Consider the following 20973-nt stretch of genomic DNA (forward strand, 5'->3'; position numbering starts at 1 on the left):
GATCCATCATAAATTCTTTAAAATTCTTCTGTTTCCTTATCTATCAACCAATAATGAAATAACTATAGTTTCCACATAAGGGCTAGGAATCTAAGAAAAATGAGTAGGTCAGCTTTTTTTGTAAAGAATTTACTAAAGTTATAAAGTAAAATTTCCTTAGGATAAATAAAAACAGTAACAACAGTAAAGTAGTAAATTGTGCAATGGAAAATATCAAGAAAACTTCAAAGTAGTATTTCATGTGGTAATACAATGAAACATTAGTAACAGAACTACGCTTCTATGAAAGTCTTGAATAAAAAAGTAATAATAATAATAATAATAATAATAAAAAAACTGTTTTGAAAGCAGTACATACCAATAGTCTCAGGCAGCTGCTGAAGGGAGTTACTTGACAAAAGGAAGTCTTGGAGGTTTTCACATGTTGAAATTCCTTCTTCAACCATTTCAATATTATTTTTAGAAACATCCAAATATGTGAGCTGTCTCAAACTACCAATAAACTATAAGTAAAAAACAGAAACTACCATTATTATATCAAATAATTTTAAACTTTAGGTTATAAGAATGCCAAGCTTTAATTAATAATGTTAATGTTTTCTAAATGAAGCCAGACATTTAATAATAAAGCTAAGGATTAATTTTAGAAGATGGAGAGATGGCTTAGCAGTTAAGGGCACTGACTGCTCTTCTAAAAGACCCAGGTTCAAATCCTAGCACCCACACGACAGCTCACAACTGTCTGTAACTCCAAGATCTGACACACTCACACAGACATACATGCAGGTGAAACTCCAATGCACATAAAATACAGGCAAATACATGTTTTAAAAAAGTATTAATTTTAGTCAACAGAGTGATGGTTTTCTTGTGGAAATACTCATCACGTATAGAATGGAGATAGTCTTGTGTCTTCTTTAGATATGAGAGCATATAATTTCTCAGTTGACAAAGCAGAAATCATATTAGTGTAACTATTTCTGGAAAAACTGAATTTAGTATAAATCTGATGGGTATTAATAGAATGATTTTTTTTCAGTGGTAAAGACTATTTTTTAATAAAATTTGTATGGGAGTTTCCAGATTTTAATTAAGAATGTGTACATGGATTTTAAAATGTATAATTTGTTTCAAACTGCTTAGCAACAAATTCAGTAAAATATTCACTAAATGATTAAAAATAACTTAAATGTCCAATTCAAACACTAAAAGGAGAGACAATAATAAAATGAAAATTTCATAAACATACCCCTGGGATAAAAGTCAGTCTATTACCATCCATCCAAAACTCTTTCAATCCACTTAGTTGTTCAAGTACTTCAGGCTGTTTGGACAGGAGGGGAAAAAAGTCAGTTAATTTGTTGATCTCCATCTGTATCTGGCTCCAGAAGCCTCAAGAAACATTAACAGAGAGGAGAGGGAAATACTGTCAAGGTGTGCCCTTCTGTATGACACTATTGCTATCATCAATGGGAAACCACATTCCACAAAAGTAGAATTATATAAAAATTGTTTAAGTGCCAGGCATGGCACACAGCTTTCAAATAATAGTGTTGAGAGCAAGAATTTCTCTTGTGGGTTTTGTGCACTTCAAACGTAGCCAGTAGAAAACTGTAGTACTTGGGATACCTTATACTTTTTCTACAGTACTTTTGCATATTTTTAATTTTTATTTTTAATTTTATATGTATAGGTGTTTTGTCTTCATGTATGTCTGTACACCACTTGCATACCCTGTGCTTGAAGAACTAGGTTTGAGTACTGGATCTCCTGGGACTAGTTGTGGAAAAGTATAACTTTGAAAAAAAGTAAATCTTTGAAAATACAGTGAAATCCATCAGAATTCATCTTAAATTAGAATATGAAAATGTAGGCTAGAGAGATGGATCAGTGGCTGAAAGAACTGGCTGTTCTTTCTGAGGACCTAAGTTTGATTTCCAGAACATGCTCTCAACACTATCATTTGAAAGCTGCCATAATTTTGAACAGACTTGTAAACATAAAATTTAAATATGATTTTCATAGTTAAATAAAAACCATTTTGTAAAAAAGCTATCTGGTTTATTTTCTGACCTATTTTAAAAAATTTACTTAAATTAAAAAAAAAAAAGTGCACACTTATCCATTCCAATACAGTTCACTTAGAATACGGAGAACAAATCTAACTGAAAGATCTCAATGCAAACTCAAAAATCATTGTTTTCTTCTCAACAACTTCCCTTTTAACTATTAAGTAAAATCTGGAGCTAGGTCACATCAGCTGCATTTACTGGGTTTTCCCTCCACTTGTAAGCTGTCAGATATTTTGCTTATATATTAGTGTAAGCAAATATATATATAGTTATCTCTTCCACAGACTTCTCATTAATTTTCTATTTTGTCTAACCATTTGTCAGGTTTCCCTTTGGTTCATTTTTCCACTAGACTGGAGAGTCTGAGTTAATTTTTTTTTTTAAAGCACACGCAGTTTCACCTAATTTTTAAGAGAAACACTTCCACATTGTGACCCTGATCAAATTCAGGACTCATGGTTAGTGAGACTACAGGACTTACCACTTCTGTGAATTCATTACTTCCCAAATCCAGTCTTTCCAGCTGGGTCAGTCTATTCATGGTTCTATTGACAACGGAGTAACAAAGAATTAACCATACAAAACATCAATTATACAGAAACTTTCAAGTCTCATGGTTAAAAACATATAATAGATTTTTTTTTCAAAGGTTTTGTTAAGAACACAAGCAGAATTAGATAGTAAGTTTACATTAAAGCAATAGGGGTTGTAGAGATGATGCTGTTGTTACTTTTGAGCAAGGGTACAAAATTAAGAAGCAGAGCATGGGAAAAACTCACTCACAGACAGTGTTCTAGTAAAAGTTTTAAAGCAGATTTTAAAAGGGGGTAATACAGGTATGTGACAGAAAGAGAAAGTGCATTACAAGTAATCGCCATTTAACTCTGTTGCTATTGGCAACTTTGATTTTATTTGTACACTTCAGAAACCTCAGGAAAAAAATGCATACAAAAATAACATTAAAAAAAAAGAATAACATGCTTCCTAATTCAAGAAGAAATTAAACTGCCCTTCAAACACTGTCAGTGCCCTTCAGAAACCTTCAGGCAGTATGAAGTTTCACCTAACTGTACATTAAAACAAGTTTTCCCACTGTTTTAATCACAAAACAGAGTCTGCAAGATGGCTCGGTGGGTAAAGACACTTGCTGCCAAGTCTAACAGTGTTAGTTCTATTCCCAGGACCTAGCTGGTGAAAGGAGAGGACTGAGTCCCTCTCACTCTGTACTCACGCAAGCACACATACCTGCTTTATAAAATTTCAAATCTGGTCACATCATCGAAGTGCACATAAGTATCTTAATATTTGAAATCATGTCCTTTGTATTTATAGCTTATAAATTTACAAACATTTTAAGCATATAGCCTTTAAAAAGTGAAAAAAATTTACAAATTCATTTTTATAACCAACTGAATCTCCAAAGAGTTAAAATATATTGAATTGCCTATGGTATGAGAAGGTCCATAAGCTAAAACCTGCACATTCTATGTCCCCTCTGGGCCCATATGTTGTAGGTTTGGTCCCTACTCTGTAGTATACTCAGAAGTGGGGGAGCCTTTACAAAAGGAGTCTTGTGGGAGAAAGTTAGATTGGAGGAAGGCAAAGAAGGAGCCATTGGAACTCTACCATTCGACTCTTGCTTTTCTTTTTACTCCTAAAATGTCATTGTTTCTTCTATCTCACCAAGAGTGCGCTGCTTCCCCACAAGGCCAAAAGCCAGGGATCAGCCAACTCTAAGAAACACAGCACACTGTGAGGACAATAAAACCTTTCCTCAAAGTCTGCATCAGAGCAACACAGTGTCAACAGGAAGACACCAAGCCTGACATTTGGATTCATTTCCAGAGCCCACACTCTATTAACTCATCCTCTGCCTTCCATAATCAAACTATGGCACAAGTGATTGTGCACACACGCACACAAACACACATGGAGGAGGGGATGATAGGGGGGAGAAAGAGAGAGAGAATAAACAAAACTGAACATCTGTTTTCTGTCAAAGTTTCTAGTTAGAAAGTATCTATGGTAGTGACTTTTCTTGTTACTGTGGTAAAACACTTGAATAAAGAAAAAAAGTTTTTATAAGGCATTTGTCACAGTAGCTATTAAAATAAACATTCTTTATTTAGCTTTTTCACATCTCTTCATGCCCAGTAGAGCTTTGAATTAAGCCAGTACCAAATCAGTATTACATACCTCATAAAATCAGAATATGAACGCTTTTCTAATTTATACTTATTAGCACAACTACAAACTTCATCAGCATAATAAAGCCAACCACTAGGCTTAATATATTAACTTGTAATGAAAATCAAATATGGTCTCTGCCCTCAAGAACATATAATCATATGGAAGGGTATATATGCATGATGTGTATCTAAGAAGAAGAGTATAACAGAAAAAAAGATACATTAAAATTAGTTAATACCCACCATGAAGTAAGAACAATCAGAGAAAATTTAATGCCTGTAGGTATGCTCTCTGAAATTCCATTTTAAAAAATAATTTATTTAATTTATTTTATGTGCATTAGAGTGAAGGTGCCAGATCACTTGGGATTGGTGTAACAGACAGTTGTGAGCTGCCATGTGGGTGCTGGGAATTGAACCCAGGTCCTTTGGAAGAGCAGACAGTGCTCTTAACCACTGAGTCATCTCTCCAGCCCCCTGAAATTTAATTTCTAAATATGGATGGTAGATCATGTTTAACCATAGATTAACTACTAAACTATATAGTGATGCACTCAAGGTTCTAGTATTTGTTTAGCAAATGGCCAAAGACTACAGTCTATTTTGAATCTGTCTTTTAAATACATTTAAATTACTATTTGCTCTTAAAGGCACCGTATCTTCTTGATGTTATCTTATATTAAAGAACCAGTTACTCATTTCTAACTTTACAAGACTATAAAGCCATAGAAAAAGTTGTGTAGTTATAAAACTTCATATGAAGAGCTCATGAATCACTCTGAATGATGTGTCTGAACTCTAGCATAGAATCTCTCTGAGACTCAGATTTACTTAATATTTTACTTCTGTGTCACATATAAGGCTGTGTGTGGTTCCAAGAGGGATGAAAGTGTTATTACACTACCATATGAACACCAACAACAGAGCTGTACATTTTTGTATTTCATACCAAGAATCACGTAAAAGCATGTCTTTCAAAATAACACATACTCATATTTTATATAAAACTCTGCTTTAGGACTTAAGGGTTAAAAATCTAAATTGGATTTTAAAGGAGCCGCGTAAGACTTACTTAGGCAACATTTTCAACTGGTTTTCTCTAAGTTCTAGTATCTGAAGTTTAGTTAATCTGTAAAATAAAAAGCAAATCAAGACAAAAGAATCAAATATAAGAAATTGCAATAACTAATGCCACTTCTAAATAAAGCAGCAACATTAAGTAATTACTACATGTAAAGTAATGTTAAATGTGAAAGAAGGAAAAAAATGTAATAGAGTTAGGCATGGTGGTGCAGCTTTAATCCCAGCACTTTGGAGGAAGAGGCAGGTGGATCTCTGTGAGTTCAAAGCCAGCCTGATCTTCACGGAGTTCTAGGCCAGTAGGAGTTACATAGTAAGACCTTGATTAAAACAAAAACAATCCAAAATAACCAACCAAACAACAAATAACACTCTGCTCTTCAAAATTAAAAGGAGAAAAAAGAAATGTTTGTTTTTCGAAATAGAGTTTCTCTGTGTAACAGCCCTGACCAGGCTGGCCTCAAACTCAAGAGATCCGCCTGCCTCTGCCTTTGGAGAGTAAAGGTGTGCACCGCCACCACCACCGTCAAGTGCAATTTAAAAACATTTTTATTTCTTATTATTGTATGTGCATTATGTGTGGGTGCTCATGTACCACAGCACACATGTGAAGCTCAAAAAACAACTTTATGCAGTCGGTTCTTCCTTTCCACCTTTCTATGGTTTCAAGTTTCAAGCTCAGGATGCAGGGCTTGCATGGCAGTTGCCTTCACCAGCACAGCCTTCTCACTGGACCCAGGCAAGCTAGTTTAATACATTTTCAAAGTGACAAATTCCTAATTTTCACCTCTAGGAAAAATTTTATGTCGTTTACTAAAAAAAATACCTATAAAACTGCTTACCACTCTAGGATTATAGAACAGTAATGCACACATCTAAGCAGAAATAAATAAAGGAACATTAAGGACCATGAAGGAAAAAAAGACTCCTGACCCTTGAGAGTGGGCACAGAGAAATGAGAAAGACCTCAGAGATTTCCTGTTCTTAGAAACTTTGATTCCCATGGGAAAAACAGATAAAGCAATTGTCAAGTCACTTCAGAATTTTATTAATGATAACGCAGCATTTAGTCTCTCAACTAAAGGGTACTACTCAAAAAAAAAAGGAGGTACTACTCCCATTAAAATATCTCATCTTGGCAGCTTACACAGCATTTAAAAGAAAACTTGCCATTTACAGTAAATCCAAGTGGAAATAATTCAAAGGAACTATAAGAATTGCTATGCTTGGAAATAATTACAAAAGAAAAGCCTATGAACTGTAATTAATAAATGTTACTAAAGTATTTTGCAGTTGTAAAAACTTGACAGAAGCTAACAAAATAAATGTCTTTAGAATAATATAATTTACCTGCCAAAATTAGCTGGTAAGAATTCAAGGAAAGCATCATTCAGATATAACTGGGTTAGGTTTAGCAGCTGAGAAAACCCATCAGGGAGCCTATATAAAATATAAAAGAATTAAATTAAGTACATATTTAAGATGTCAGTCTCCTACCAAAAATTTCTCTCAGAATTTGTATAATAGAGATAGCTTCTCAAGAAATAAGTTACCTTTGCACTTTTAAATTAAGCTGTCTTTTTTTTGTAACAATTTACCTGTTGTAAAATTAATGTCTTTGTAAAAAGATAAAATGTCTTAGTGTCATGAAATCTACACAAAATATTACATTTAGAATGAGCCACAAACAGAACTATATGTAGGACATTAACTATGAATCATTTAATGTCTCAAACAGACTTTTATCCAACATAAAATAAAAGGACTATATAAGGAATTTCTAAACACTAACAATACAGCAAGATGAATGGTTCTTTGTGGTGAAAACTGGTCCTATTGTATGTTAAGCTATAAACTGCCTCTCTCTCCCACTGTAAAAACCAAAATCTCAAATGATACCAAATGTCCCCCAAGGATTAAATAGCCAACTGTTAAGAATCACCGGGTATCTATTATTTTCAGTTTCAACTAATTTATAAATGATTAGGGCTCTAGAGCTTTATACTAAAGAAAAAAATCAAATAGGTGAATGACAGACTAAGGACACATAAGAACTTATGTTCTTATTTTACACTTCTATTCACATCTGTTTATAAAACAAGTTACAGATATAAAACTTGATGCTAGAAAAAAATTCAAATGAGTATATATTTCATCTTTAGGTGTTTGTCCTGGATTATCACAAGCATGAATTCCCACATAGTAAGACATATCACACTTTGAATAATGTTTTTACCTCACAACATTCCACCATCTTCAACACCAAGTAAAGCAATTCCATTTTTGGTAAAACTTCTCATGGAATAATGGTTCTAGTTATACTTTTAACATGGTTATACTAAGTTGTGCTTCATTCTATTTTTCCTTAGCATTAACATTTCAATGTTGCAAAATTTAACCCCTTTGGTGTAAGAAAGCCTTTGTTTATAGACACTACTATTATAAAAGAACACATTCCCTCAGGGATATGTGTATCACCTGCCTTTTTCGTCAGTTTTTTCTCTTTTGTTTTGAAAGTGGCCCATCTGATTCCATGCACAAATTTTAGTGTCACTTTTTACAGTGACTGAGATCTAGAGTATTCACATTCTTTCAGATCTCAAATTTGTATCTGTAGTAAGTGGGTAAGAAAGATTATTAGAAAGTGTTTAAAACTGAAATCTCTGTGGAGCTGGAGAAATGGCTTAGGGTTTAAGAGCAATAGCTGTTCTTCTAGAGAATCCAGGTTTAATTCCCAGAACCCATGAATGGCTCACAACTGTCTATTACTTCAGTGCCAGGGATTCAAGGCTCTCTTCTGGTCTCCATAGGCACCATGCATGCATGTAGTACAGAGACATACATGCAGGCAAGCTCCACATATGCAGCCAAAACATAGAAATCTCTCTCTCACACACACACACACACACACACACACACAGAGAGAAAGAGAGAGAGAGAGGAGAGGACAGAGAGGAGAGTGTGCAAGAGACAGAGGAGTATGTGGGAGAGGCTTGCGTATGGTACACAGACATACAGACATGCGCGCGCGCACACACGCGAGCACACACACACACACACACACACACACCCCTAAATCTCTCCATCTACTATATAATTGTTATTGCTTTAAAATTGTTAGTCAAAAAAGCAGCTTGTAATTCAATGGAAAGACTTACTTAGAAATAGGATTTACACTGGCCTCCACAATTGTCAAAACTTTACAATTTTTAATATTTTCTGGAAATTCTTGTATTCCTAGAAAACAAGCAAATTAATAGAATACATTAGAAATATATCAGTCTTGAAAAATATGTGTTAGAAAGGCCAAAATAATAATAAAGTCATGTGGAGATTCAGAAACTAATTACCAACTAAGAAAAAACTCAGGAAACTGACAACAATGCAAATCAAGCCATTTTCACAGCAATCTGTCTCCGAGACTCTTAACTTACTTTTATTTATCTTTTTATAACTGCTACATACTTTAGTTACTTTTTCTTCCTTTTATTTAGCACTTCTGGAAATTAGTACTTTTTCTAACTGATTAATGATAAAGATACAAAATGCAGAACATTTAGTTTTCTATTTTTTTCCTTGGGAGAGAAGAAAACTGTTTTTAAAGTGGTGGGCTCCATATTGAGCTGGTCCCTAGCATAAAGGAACAAAGCTGCAAACAAAGCCATAGGTAAAGAGGTGAAAATCTGGATGAGATATACCTTAAAATGCAGTTGCACCCTAAGGCAGTAGTGTCCATACTTAAAATAATTCTCATATCTTACTAATACGTCATTCCTTTCCTTTCTCAACATTCATACTTCACCTAACCTAGTGACAACACTTACAGAATAACTATTTAAGAACCACAGTGATTTCTGCCTACTGTCATTTGTACGTTTCAAGAAACTACTAGACATTTTGGTTTCTGCATGTTCTTCAGACCAAGCAAGACAAAGGATTTCATTTTAATTCCCAATCTGTTATAGACCTGTCTAACTGAAAGACCTTTAAAAGTTACTATGATGATACCAAATTTTGATGAAAGATTTTAAGCACATAATTATTTCCTTCACTTACCATACCAAAAATATAGGAACAAATAATTTGTGAACTGGCAGCAGACTACAGACCAATTTTAAGTACTAGTATCACTCAATTCTAAAAGAACACTAATTAGGAACTTTCAAAAAGCATTTCTCAAATGAATTTTACATAGTTTCCATCACTAACACAGTAAGTTTTCACTATAAGGTTATTTAAGACCTTATCAAGAAGATTCTATATATAAAAAAACTTACTGTAACACTGAGTGCAGTTCTACATGATAAAATGAATGTTGCAAAATCTACAACTAGCAAATTATTTTAATCAAAACTCACCAAAGAACTGCATGTGACAGAATATGTGTTTAACATATTCAAGGCCCTGGGTTTGGTCCCTAGCATCACCAAAGGGAAAAAAAAATCACTAATATATTAAAAACTTAGTAGATTAACACAGTTCCTCATGTTGTGGTGACTCCTACCCACAAATTATTTTGTCGCTACTTCACAACTACATTCTTGCTACTGTTATGAGTCATAACATAAATATCTGATATGTAACCCCTGCGGGATCGCAACCCACAGGTTGAGAACTGCTGCTTTAGAATTATTAGCAGTTACCAGTTAGCCTCATCGTGCAGAAACTGAGAAAAAAAATACAAAAACCTACAACTTTAATTTAATGATGGGAGGCATCAAAGAAACTCACATTAAGAGAACTGCTGCAGGTGCGGTGGCGCGCACCTGTAACCCTAGCACTCAGGGAGGCAGAAGCAGGCATATCTTTGTGAGTTTGAGGCCAGATTGGTCTACAAAGTGAGTGTCCAGGACAGCCCAGGCTACACAGAGAAACCCTGTCTCAAAAAACTAGAGAGAGATGGAGAGAAAGAGGGGGAGGACAGAGAAACTGTTAAAGAAATGGCCAGTATCGTAAAAATTAATTATCAAAAAGGAAAGAAACTAGGTGGAGAAATCTGTCTTAAGAGACCTGACTAAACGTAGCACATGAAAGTAACAAATCCCAGTATGGATGTTGAGAATATATACTGCTGGTAAGAGCACATAGCCCTTGTGGAAAATAATTTGGTGGTTTCTCAAAATGTTACATATATCGACTTGAGAGATGCCGCAATGATTAAGGGCCTTGGCTCCTCTTCCAGAGATCTGAATTCAATTCCCAGCAATCACCTGATGGCTCACAACCACCTGTACTGAGATCTGATGCCTTCTTCTGTTATGCAGGCATGCATTCAGATAGAGCATTCATAAGCATAAATTACATAAATAAATCTTTAAAAATGTTACATATGGAATTACAAATGGCCCAGCCATTATGCCACTAGATATATACATAAGAGCATGTAAAACATGTTCAAATAAAATATTGTACATTAATGTTCATTCTATTTAGAATAGCCCAAGTACCCAGTAACAGATGAATGTATAAACAGAACGAGTAGAATGTAGTATGTTCATGCTATGAAATTTTAATATATGGTAAAATATGAATGAGTCCTGAAAATACTACGCTAAGGGAAGGAACCCAGACACAAAAGGCCATATAATGTATGGTTTTATTTATTTGAAAAATCCACAATAAATAATAGTTTTTTGTTATCTGCAGAAACAAGGCAGATAGGTTGTGTAGCTGTTTCCTCCAAACTGAGACTTTCAATGAAGGGCCTACACTTAGAAGGCTCACCAAACTTTGGAAGAGTCACAATCTTGGGGCAAGCCTCTCCCCAAGATTATGTAAGAACAGTGATTAATCACTGGGGAAGGGGACACTCCAGTGGAGTTTCCGTACAAGCTGGGCAGGAAGCCAGGTGATGAGCCTTTCATGAGCTGTCACCAGCATTTTGGCAATGCAGCTGTCCAAGCACCCATACTTCTATAAGCAACCACAATAAAGTCACTGCCTCGGAAGTCTAGATAATGGTATCATTCTCAGCTGCCGTCCACTTCTTTGAGAAAATTTCTTTAAACCTGGAGCTGGCTGATGTTGGCTTCTTCTTCTCTCTACTTCCCTACAGGCACGTGGTTCTGTGCTCAGCTTTTCCACGAGTGCTGGAGATCCACAGTCAGGCCTTCATTCCTGTACAGTGCTTGAGAATGACGCCTGACTTCAACCCATGGCCTCTACACAAACACACATGTACAAAGACAGACATACATTCATCCTCTCTCACACCCCCCTCACATGTGTAGTAAAGAAAATTATTTTACCATACTTTACTATTTACTAGGGTAGAAAGAATACCACAGATAAAGTTCATTCTCACTACCTTTTGTCCATTCTCCCACTCTTACAGCTCTCTTACAACTTTAAGGTATAACCAGGCTTCATTCCTTGGGCTTTCCTCCATGCTTATAACCTTAGTGAATGTACCTGATCTTAGCCAATACATACCATCTATATAGTGACAATTCTCAAATGCATACCTCTAGAACTGTTTCTATGACTTAACTCCATACTCTTAAAAATAACTGGATGCGAAGTTGGCATCTCAAACAAGAAAGAAAGCAAGCAAATAAAAAGCCTGAATTCCTGAGATAGCCTAGAAAATAAGAGAAAATCTTTGTCAGCCATACTTCAAACAAGAGTATCTTGTTTGAATATCTAGAAATATATAATTAGAAAAAAAATTAATATAAACATATACACAAACCTGCAAACAGTAAGTAGGTCAATGACTTGAACTGACAATTCTAAAAGGACATACAAATGCCCATCAAAGAAACATACACTACAACTACTTTGAGATCTACCTCACTCCAGTCAGAATGACTACCATCAAGAATATAAATGTGAACTGAGGATGCGGCTCAAACGCTAGAGCCTTTGCCTAGAACACACAAAGCCCTGAGTTTGATCCCCAGTACCACAGAAAGTGAGAGTAGTCACACACACACACACACACACACACACACACACACCTGTAATCCCAGTACTTGGGAGGTAGAGGTAGGAGAATAGTAAGTTGTTGGTCAGCCTGGGCTACTGAAGACTGTCTCAAAGTAAAAAAAAAAAAAAAAAAAAGAAATGTGGGTGAGGGCATGGGGGCAAAGGAATAAGAAATTTATTCACAGATATGGTCACTACAGTAATCTGTTTAGAAGCTTTTCAAACACTGAACACAACACTACCATTCAATCTCGATACACATTCTGGGGCATATATACCCACAGGGATCTTTACCCTACTCAGCGGTACTTGCACTTCCACATTCATCACTGATCTTTTAACAATAGTAAGGAACCAGAATCAGCCCAGATTCCCATCAGCAAATGGATGGATGATAACAATGTGGGGAATATATACAAAAGTATTTTATTCAGCCACATAGACAAAAAATTAAGGTTATGAAATCTTTAGGAAATGGTAAGAATTAGAAAGCATAAAACGAGGTAACCCATACTCAGGAGGACATCTGTTCTCTCTCATAGTCAAATACCAGCTTTCAGTGTTCTTTTATTTTCTATGTATAGGTGTTTCTTTCCTCTGCATGTATACCACACACATGCCTAGTGTCTGGAGACCAGAGGAGAGAGCATCAGATTCCCTGGGACTGCAGTTAAAGGTGATTATGAGCACTGGTCCAGGATGAGTCATTTCTCCAGCCCAAAATATATAGTTCAGGCTGGCCTCTAATTCCTGAGCCTCCTGCTTACTCCTTTACAGCGTATTCTACCAGCATGAGCTACTACAACCTGCCAAATATCAGCTACTAATTGTAAAGAAGCCCTTGCCTAGGAAGGGGAGAAGGCCATAGAACATGAGATATTAATGTGGAAGGAGGAATACTGTGGGTAATAAAATACAGATAGAAAAAAAAGAGAAGCAAGGAGATGGAAGGTATCTTAGAGCTGGGGGTATTCAATCAAAACAAAAAAGATTTTGAAAATGACATAAAGAAACCTGTTTCTTAGTAAACTAATTGAAAATTATTCCTGAGTTGAAATTGCACCTAACAATTCCTCCATCTCAGCTGACAGCAATCTTTGTCTTTCCAGTTGCATGATAAAAATCAGTAAGGTCATTTGTAACTCTTCTCACATTTACATGCAGTCCCTCATGAAATACTGAGCTACCTTCGAGGATAACTACAGTCTGCCCACATCTACCACTATTATCTCCAAGACTAAAACTGTATTTGAATTGCTTGTTTTCCAGCTGTATACTCACAGACTCTTAATATACATAGCTAAACCTAAATACCAATGTGCATACAAATGCCTACAAGGCACATCATCAGTTTCTCCAAATCACAACCTCTTTCTTTATTCCTAATATAATCTCATTTAGCTTATACCAGCTATTTTCTCTTCCTGGTGCACTTATTTCACATACCTACATACATGGCAAACTTCCTTACTTTTTCAAATCATATTCTCAAAGAGGCTTACCTGCACAGTACAAGTGTTACCTAGTCTAGGAGAGATTACACAGATGGAGAAAATTAAGAGAACAAAAGAGAGAAGCTCCCAAATGCCTCAAAATGCTAAACATTCTTTTCGTTATTTCTTTTAACTTTATTTTATGTGCATTAGTGTTAAGGTGTCAAATGGCTTGGAATGGGTATTACTGACAGTCATGGGTATTACGTGAGCCACCATGTAGGTGCTGGGAATCGAACCTGTGTCCTTTAGAAGAACAGCCAGTGCTCTTAACCACTGAGCCATCTCTTCAGCCCCTAAATATTCTTTTCTTGATTACTATATTTAGACAATAACTTTTGCTTTGCTATAGTCTGCTGCTCCTACAGATAAGATTTTAACCAAGACAATTAAGAAAAGTTGCTGTAATTTTTATCTACATAGTATTTCTATAGATATTTCAAGTAATACTAAAATATCAATGAATCGTGTTTATGGCCTAATCACATATAACCAAGTATGACCTTTGTCTTTTCACAGATAAAACCTAAAAAAGTTCGAATCTCACAAGACACTCCATTTATGGTAAAAGATGTGTCCTTTCTCTGAATATGTTTTGTTTGTTTGTTTAAGGAATGTTTTCACTCTGTAATCAAAGCTGTCTTGGACTCACTGTGAAGCCTAGGCTGGCTTAGAAACAATGTCATCCTCATGCCTCAGCATTCCAAATGCTGAGATTATAGGCATGAGTGGCCATACCCTGCTTAAAAGACATGTCTTAAGGCTCCTGCCCAACCTTTCAGATTACTCTATGCAAGGCACTTCAGCAACTACCCTGGGATCTGACATTCCAAAACAGGAGAAGAGAAAGGAAAGATGGTTCATTTGCCACACAAGCATGAAGACCAGAGTTCAGATCTACAAAACCCACATAAAAAAGCTGTATGCACACTTCTAGTTCTATGCGGAGAAGCACGAGATAAGAAAACCCTGGGGTTTGCTGGCCAGCCAGTCGAGCCAAACCAGTAACCTCCACATTCGGTTAGAGAAGGCATTTCAAAAAATAAGACAGAGCCAAATATGGTCACACACACACACTTTTACTTCCAGAACTCAGGAGGCAGGGGCAAGTAGATTTCTGAGTTCTAGGCTAGCCTTGTCTACATAATAAGTTCCAGGGCAGCCAAGGCTGCAGAAAAAGACTGTGTCTCAATAAAATTAAAGACAATGACTGAAGATATCTGAATCTGAATGATCTCAGGCCTCCACAAACACATAAAAATACACAATAAAATAAGAGGGAATAAAGGCCTCTCCAAAACCTTTTGAAGTAAAACTTCAGAAGCCACTGAAATTTTATGTATATATATATATATATATGTATCTCAATTGCTTCAGAAGCCACTGAAATTTTATGTTTATATATATATATATGTATCTCAATTGCTTCAGAAGCCACTGAAATTTTATTTATATATATATATATATGTATTTCAATTGCTGATACAGTTAGGTGTGACTGTCTAGAGAAGTCCATATTCATACTTGGGTATATTCTGTCCCTTCTGAGTGCTTATATTTTTATTAATCAGTGTGCTTAAATCTGTTTAAAATCTCTCTCTTTCTCTCTCCCTCTCTTCTTTTTCCCTTGAGACAGGTTTCTCTGTGAAGCCTTGACTGGCCAGAAACCTTTGCCTCTGGGAGGCAAAAGGTATGAACACTTGGGAGGCCAAGTGCTGAGATTAAAGGTATGTACCAGCACCTCTCAGCTAAAAATATCTTCTTAATAGACTCTAACTTTGCTCTTTATACTAGGTTGTTCTGAATAAAATTCCATTGTGGGATACAATGAAGAACCAAGGCTTTGCATGAGTGGTGGTATTATATAGAATTCCAAAGTTGCTATAGGATGTCCCACATGCCAATGACACAGAGTCAGCTCATTTTATTCTTATAAATGCAAACTAATTGGAATTTTGTCACAACCTACTTAATTCTCAGTTTCAACCATCAATGGATGGCTAGTCTTAGGAAAATTAGCTAGCCAATTAAGAAGGAGAAATTAATGTTCTGCTAAACTACTTCACAGGACATTAGTATCAGACTAGGCCACTCTGTAAGCGTAATAGAGCAAGACACAAACAAATCTGTAATCAATTCAAAACAAAGACAAAGCATGACTGTTGTCAAAACCAAGAAGTATGAAGCATTTCTTATTCCAGTTAAGACACGATTACTGTATTTTAACCAATGATAGCTTTACCCTTGTTAGAGTCTGTCCTACAGTAAGGTTTAAGATAGTCATTCACAGCGAAAGATAGCATTTCAATTGGGAAACTCTCTTTCTCTTAAACCTTCCCTAAAATTACTAAGCAAACTGAAATCTAAAGCCCAAATCCTATGTCTTATATATATTTTTGATTCAATTAAATTCTCATGTTTAGGGTTTCCTCACTGAAAGCCTAAATTTTTCAATCATGTAAATACCTCTTTTCCAATTTAAATGTGTTCTGTTCAAACTGGCAATCCTCCTGTTTACTGAGCAAACACATTACCCAATTAAGCCATCTCAACCACACTCCCAAGTACTTTAAGCAGAAACCATACTACCTGGCCACCTGAAAACACAGGAAGAAGTACATAAAAGACCAACAATTATATGTCCAAGTTTTTTGGCTTTTTAAATAAACAAATACAACTTGCTGAAGTTATTAATAATAAAGTGCCCACAGTGTTTCCTTAGTCATTCCAAATAGAGAATAAGAGCTAAAACCTCAAAATGGTACCTGGTATGTTAAGATATACTCAAATATTAAACAACTGATATAAAAACTTAAAAGGACACTATATCTTAGATATAAAAGTTTAGATTTAGTGTTAAAACTGAAAAAAACAAACTCTTCTCAGAATATAAAACACATCTATATGTATGATGGTGGTTAAAACAAACCCTAAATAGAATTTTAGTGGCAGTAAGATAAGATCATATATGCTGGTTAGGGTTTATCAACGTTACACAAACTAGTCATCTGGGAAGCAGGAACCTCACAACTGAGAAATGGCCTTCATAGACTGACCTGCCGGCACGTCTATGGCAGTTTCTTAATTAATGGCTGATATGGCAGGGCCAAGATCACTGTAGGCAGTGCCACTACTATACAGGTAGTCCTGGGTTGTTTAAGAAAGCAGGCTGAGCAAGTCATGGAGAGCAAGTAAGCAGCCATCCTCTATGGCCTCTGCTTCAGTTCTTGCCTCCAGGTTTCCTGTATGGGCTTCCTTTGATAATGGGCTGTAAGTATAAGCTAAAATAAACCATTTCCTTCCCAAGTTGCTTTTGGTCATAGTGTTTATCATAGCAACAGAAAGCAAATGAGGATACATACTAACCTTTTATTTATATAAAATATCATGCAATCAAAAGTCCAACTAACAAAATTCAAATTTCATCCAACCAGCCACACTGGTTTACCTCCAAATGGATGTTATATTGACTCTTTCATAAAGCAGATTGGTAAAAATATACACATTAGGGTTAAATATTACAAGTTTATCACTCTAGCTCCCAGTATGTAAAATTCGTTAATTACATCACTTATAATGATTACCATAAGGAATTAGAATGAACAGAAAGTATTAAACAAGGTAACAGGTCTGACATTATCATAGTCTTATCTGTTCCTCAACTTTATTCACTAACAATAAACTGTAGCTTCATTCAGGAATCAGTTAAAGATGAAAAGCAGAGGGCTGGGAACAGGGCCAGACACCTGTGACCCTAGCTTCAAAGGAGGTAGGACTACCATGCTTGATGTCATTCTGGTCTATAGGGTCAGCTCCAGGCCAGTCTACAATACACTATAGGACCCTGTCTCAAAATAAATACACAAATAAAAATATATATTGCTGGGCTTGGTGATGCACACCTTTAATCCCAGCACTCAAGGGAAAAGGAGAGGAGGGGCAGGCAGATCTCTGTGAGTTTGAGGCCAGCCTCGTCTACAAAGTGAGTCCAGGACAGCCAGGGTTCTGTTACAGAGCAAAACCCTGTCTCCAAAAACCAAAAAATAAAAAATATATACATTTAAAAAAAAAAAACTAAAAAAGAAAAATATAAAGAATGAGCAAAATACAAGGAAATGAGAGTAATTAAATAGAAAAATAAAGAACACGTCAATTTCATTATTTTAGCTAACAGTAGTTGCAAGAGTTTGTCAGCATTAATGTCAATTCTCAAAGAAGAATGCTATTTAAACACTTATTCTAATATTTTACTTGAAATGTTTTTTTCTAAATCTTCAAAAATACTCATGAGCTCAAAGAACCATTTAAGCAAGTGTTTGATATTAGCAAGAACAAAATAAAACAGACAAAACTGCTCTGACTGGTAAGGCAGAGACTTCCCACAGGCTACCAGCCTGCCATGACTGCATTAGTGTTATCAGCCTTTATGTTGTATGAAAGTCTAGAACACAAACAGAATGATACTTCAGTGCCTAAACACAACCCATTTTACTGAGTGCTGAGGATCTAACCCAAGGAAGTGCTCTAGTAACTGAGCTCTATTTCCAGAACACTTCCTAATACTTTAAGATCTCTGTAAAAAGACCACAGGTTGCAGATTTTATAAATTCTAAAAATCAAATAAATTCCAAAATTCCCAATGCTTTGGTTTAAATAACTTACCAACATATGTAAAGATGTGACAGGAAGGAACAGGGCACAGTGGAACATGCCTTTAATCACAAGCAGATGGGTCTCTGTGCATTTGAGGCCAGCCTGGTCTACAAAGTGAGTCCAAGCAAGCCAAGGACACACAGAGAAACTCTGTCTCGAAAAACAAACAAACAACAAAAAAGACCCAGGAAACAAAACAAAATTTTTAATCCACACCATTCTTTAAATTTTTCACATGACAGACATTTATTTAACCTGAACCAAACTCTGAAAAAACATCACAAATAAAAAACCAACTGTCCAGGGCTCTTAAAAAATAGTATGAAAGACAGGCAAACTGTTCAAGATTTAAAAAGAGACACAACTACTAAGCACTAAGATCTTTAACGGAGAGGACAAAAAGAAAAGGGCTAAAGTAGTAAAAAGGGGGCAATATGAAAAGCATGATGTCAAGTTTTTGACAGTGAATACTGATTTTACAGTTTTTGTATTAGGAGATGCATATTCCAGCATTTGAGATTAAATTTATGGTGGCTGCAACTTAAATTTATAGATTCAGCAGAAACAAATTTTATATAAGGAACAAGTATAAATACTTTTTTCTAGATAAATTTAAATATATAAACACAAGATAAAAAAGGGAGAAAAATGCTAACAACCTGTGAATACAGGAGTATTTTTTCAAGTCTTAAGGATAATTTTAAATTAACTTTTTTGTTGTATTATGTGTCTGAGTATTTTGCCTGCATTTAAGTATGGACCATGTGTGCTGTGTGGCTGGTACCCAAGGAGATAAGAACCCCTCAAACTGGAGGTATGAATGGTTGTGAACAACCACATGAACGCTGGGAACTGAACTCAGGTCCTTTCTAAGAGCAGCAAGTATTCTTACCTGTTGCACTACTGCTCCAGCCCCGAGGATGAATTTTTAGAGCAAAGAAAAAAAATTTCCCAAGATATCCTTAATAATGAATCCAATCAAACAAAAACTATAAATGTATTTAAAACATATTTTTCTTAAAAGATGGAACATTAAAGATTAAGCCATAAAGTTAAATGATTCTATAGTAAAAGTAAATAGTGAGTCCTCCACTCTGGGTGTGAGTATGGTTTGTACAATGCTTTTTGTTTTGTTTCGTTTCAAGGAAGCCTCCCTCTGGGACCTGGAGCTTGCTACTAGGTTTTCTAGCCAGTGAGCGCCAGTTATCCACCTGTCTGTACCTCCTCTGTGTGGGAGCTACATGCTCACACCACAGAACCAGGCTTTTCTGCATAGGTGCTGGGAATGGAACTCAGATGCATGTTCGAGCAGTATGCACTTTACCAACTAATCTATTCTTCAACACAGATATTATCTTTACAGCTTATGGTAGTCTGAAGAAGAATGACCCCCCCCCAAGAGGCACGTCATGTTTGAATGATGGGTCCACAGTCAGTGCAAGGATTAGAGGATGGGGTCTTACTGAAGGAGATGCATCACTGGGGGTGGTTCACTGAAGGCCCAGTTTTGCTCTCTCTGCCTGCTACCTGAGGACCAGGATGTAAAGCTCTTAGTTACCTACTCCATAGCCCTGGCTGCCTCCAACCTCCAAGTTCCCCATCACAATCATCATGGCCTAACCCTCTACAACTGTAGGCAAACCCCCAATTAAATGCTTTCTTTGATAAGCTGGTCATGGTTTCTCCTCACAATATTACAGCAGTAGCTAAGATACAGCCAAAATCTACTGGCTATTCTGCGGAGCAGTAACCACTAGAAACTTCACCTGAACCTAAGATGAATAAATAAATCAAAGCCTTAAAATGGACTTATTAATGAAAACAGTAACAGTGTCAAGGTAATCATTTTTGCTATAACTTGCAACCTAATGTTTTATAGGGATTGTTCATATGAAGGACATATGGAATTCTTTACATAGCTTGCATTTAATAAATAAATGCATATGCATATTTTTACTTTAGTTTTTTTGGTGTAGGTAAATAATTAGTGACTTGCCAAAGTTAACTGTTCTTTGTGAATACAAGGTGAACATGACTATTATAGTTCATCCTAGAATGAAGCACAGGAGTCCTAAAATTTATGAGAATCAACACAAAGAAAGTCTACATCTACATGCTCATATCAGAACAAAAAGTGACCTTGAAACTAGAGATCTGATTACTATGTACTGTCTGAGGATGCTGCTGCACTAATTTGGTAGGATTTGTTCCCAAATGTTGAAAGGAAATATTTTAAACTATTTTTTTATTTAGTGCTTAATGAAAGTCATATTTTAAGTTAGAGCACTAAAAAGTTATTCTCATGTGATTCACTCCTTTTTGTAATTATAAAATATATGCTCATTAAAATAATTTCAAGAAAAAGAATTAAGACCTCACTTTTTCTTCTCCCCCTTTCTGAAAGTTTAAAAAAATTTAAATATTGTCTTCTATGCTAGGTATAGAAAGCTAACAAAATTCTGTATTTGTTAATAATTTATTATTTACGAATCTATACATGCCTCATTAGTAGGACATGAAAGCAAAATCTTTCAAATGCAAAAACAATTACTATTTTGA

The 20973-nt window shown here is 35.6% G+C and overlaps 1 protein-coding gene across 8 annotated transcripts in view; it reads right to left on the reverse strand.

The window, feature by feature from the left end:
- The window catches only part of Erbin (erbb2 interacting protein), a 101926-nt gene that overhangs the window by 46718 nt on the left and 34235 nt on the right, over positions 1-20973 (reverse strand). For all 8 annotated transcript variants that reach the window (XM_060385671.1, XM_060385668.1, XM_060385675.1 and 5 more), the window contains 6 exons: positions 8500-8578; positions 6692-6781; positions 5334-5390; positions 2554-2617; positions 1250-1324; positions 359-503 (listed from right to left, as the gene is read on the reverse strand). In XM_060385671.1, coding sequence (XP_060241654.1) covers positions 359-503; positions 1250-1324; positions 2554-2617; positions 5334-5390; positions 6692-6781; positions 8500-8578 — 510 coding nt within the window. The remainder of the gene's footprint in view (positions 1-358; positions 504-1249; positions 1325-2553; positions 2618-5333; positions 5391-6691; positions 6782-8499; positions 8579-20973) is intronic.

The sequence above is a fragment of the Meriones unguiculatus genome, chromosome 6 (assembly GCF_030254825.1).
Source record: "Meriones unguiculatus strain TT.TT164.6M chromosome 6, Bangor_MerUng_6.1, whole genome shotgun sequence".
Classification (NCBI taxonomy): Eukaryota; Metazoa; Chordata; class Mammalia; order Rodentia; family Muridae; genus Meriones; species Meriones unguiculatus.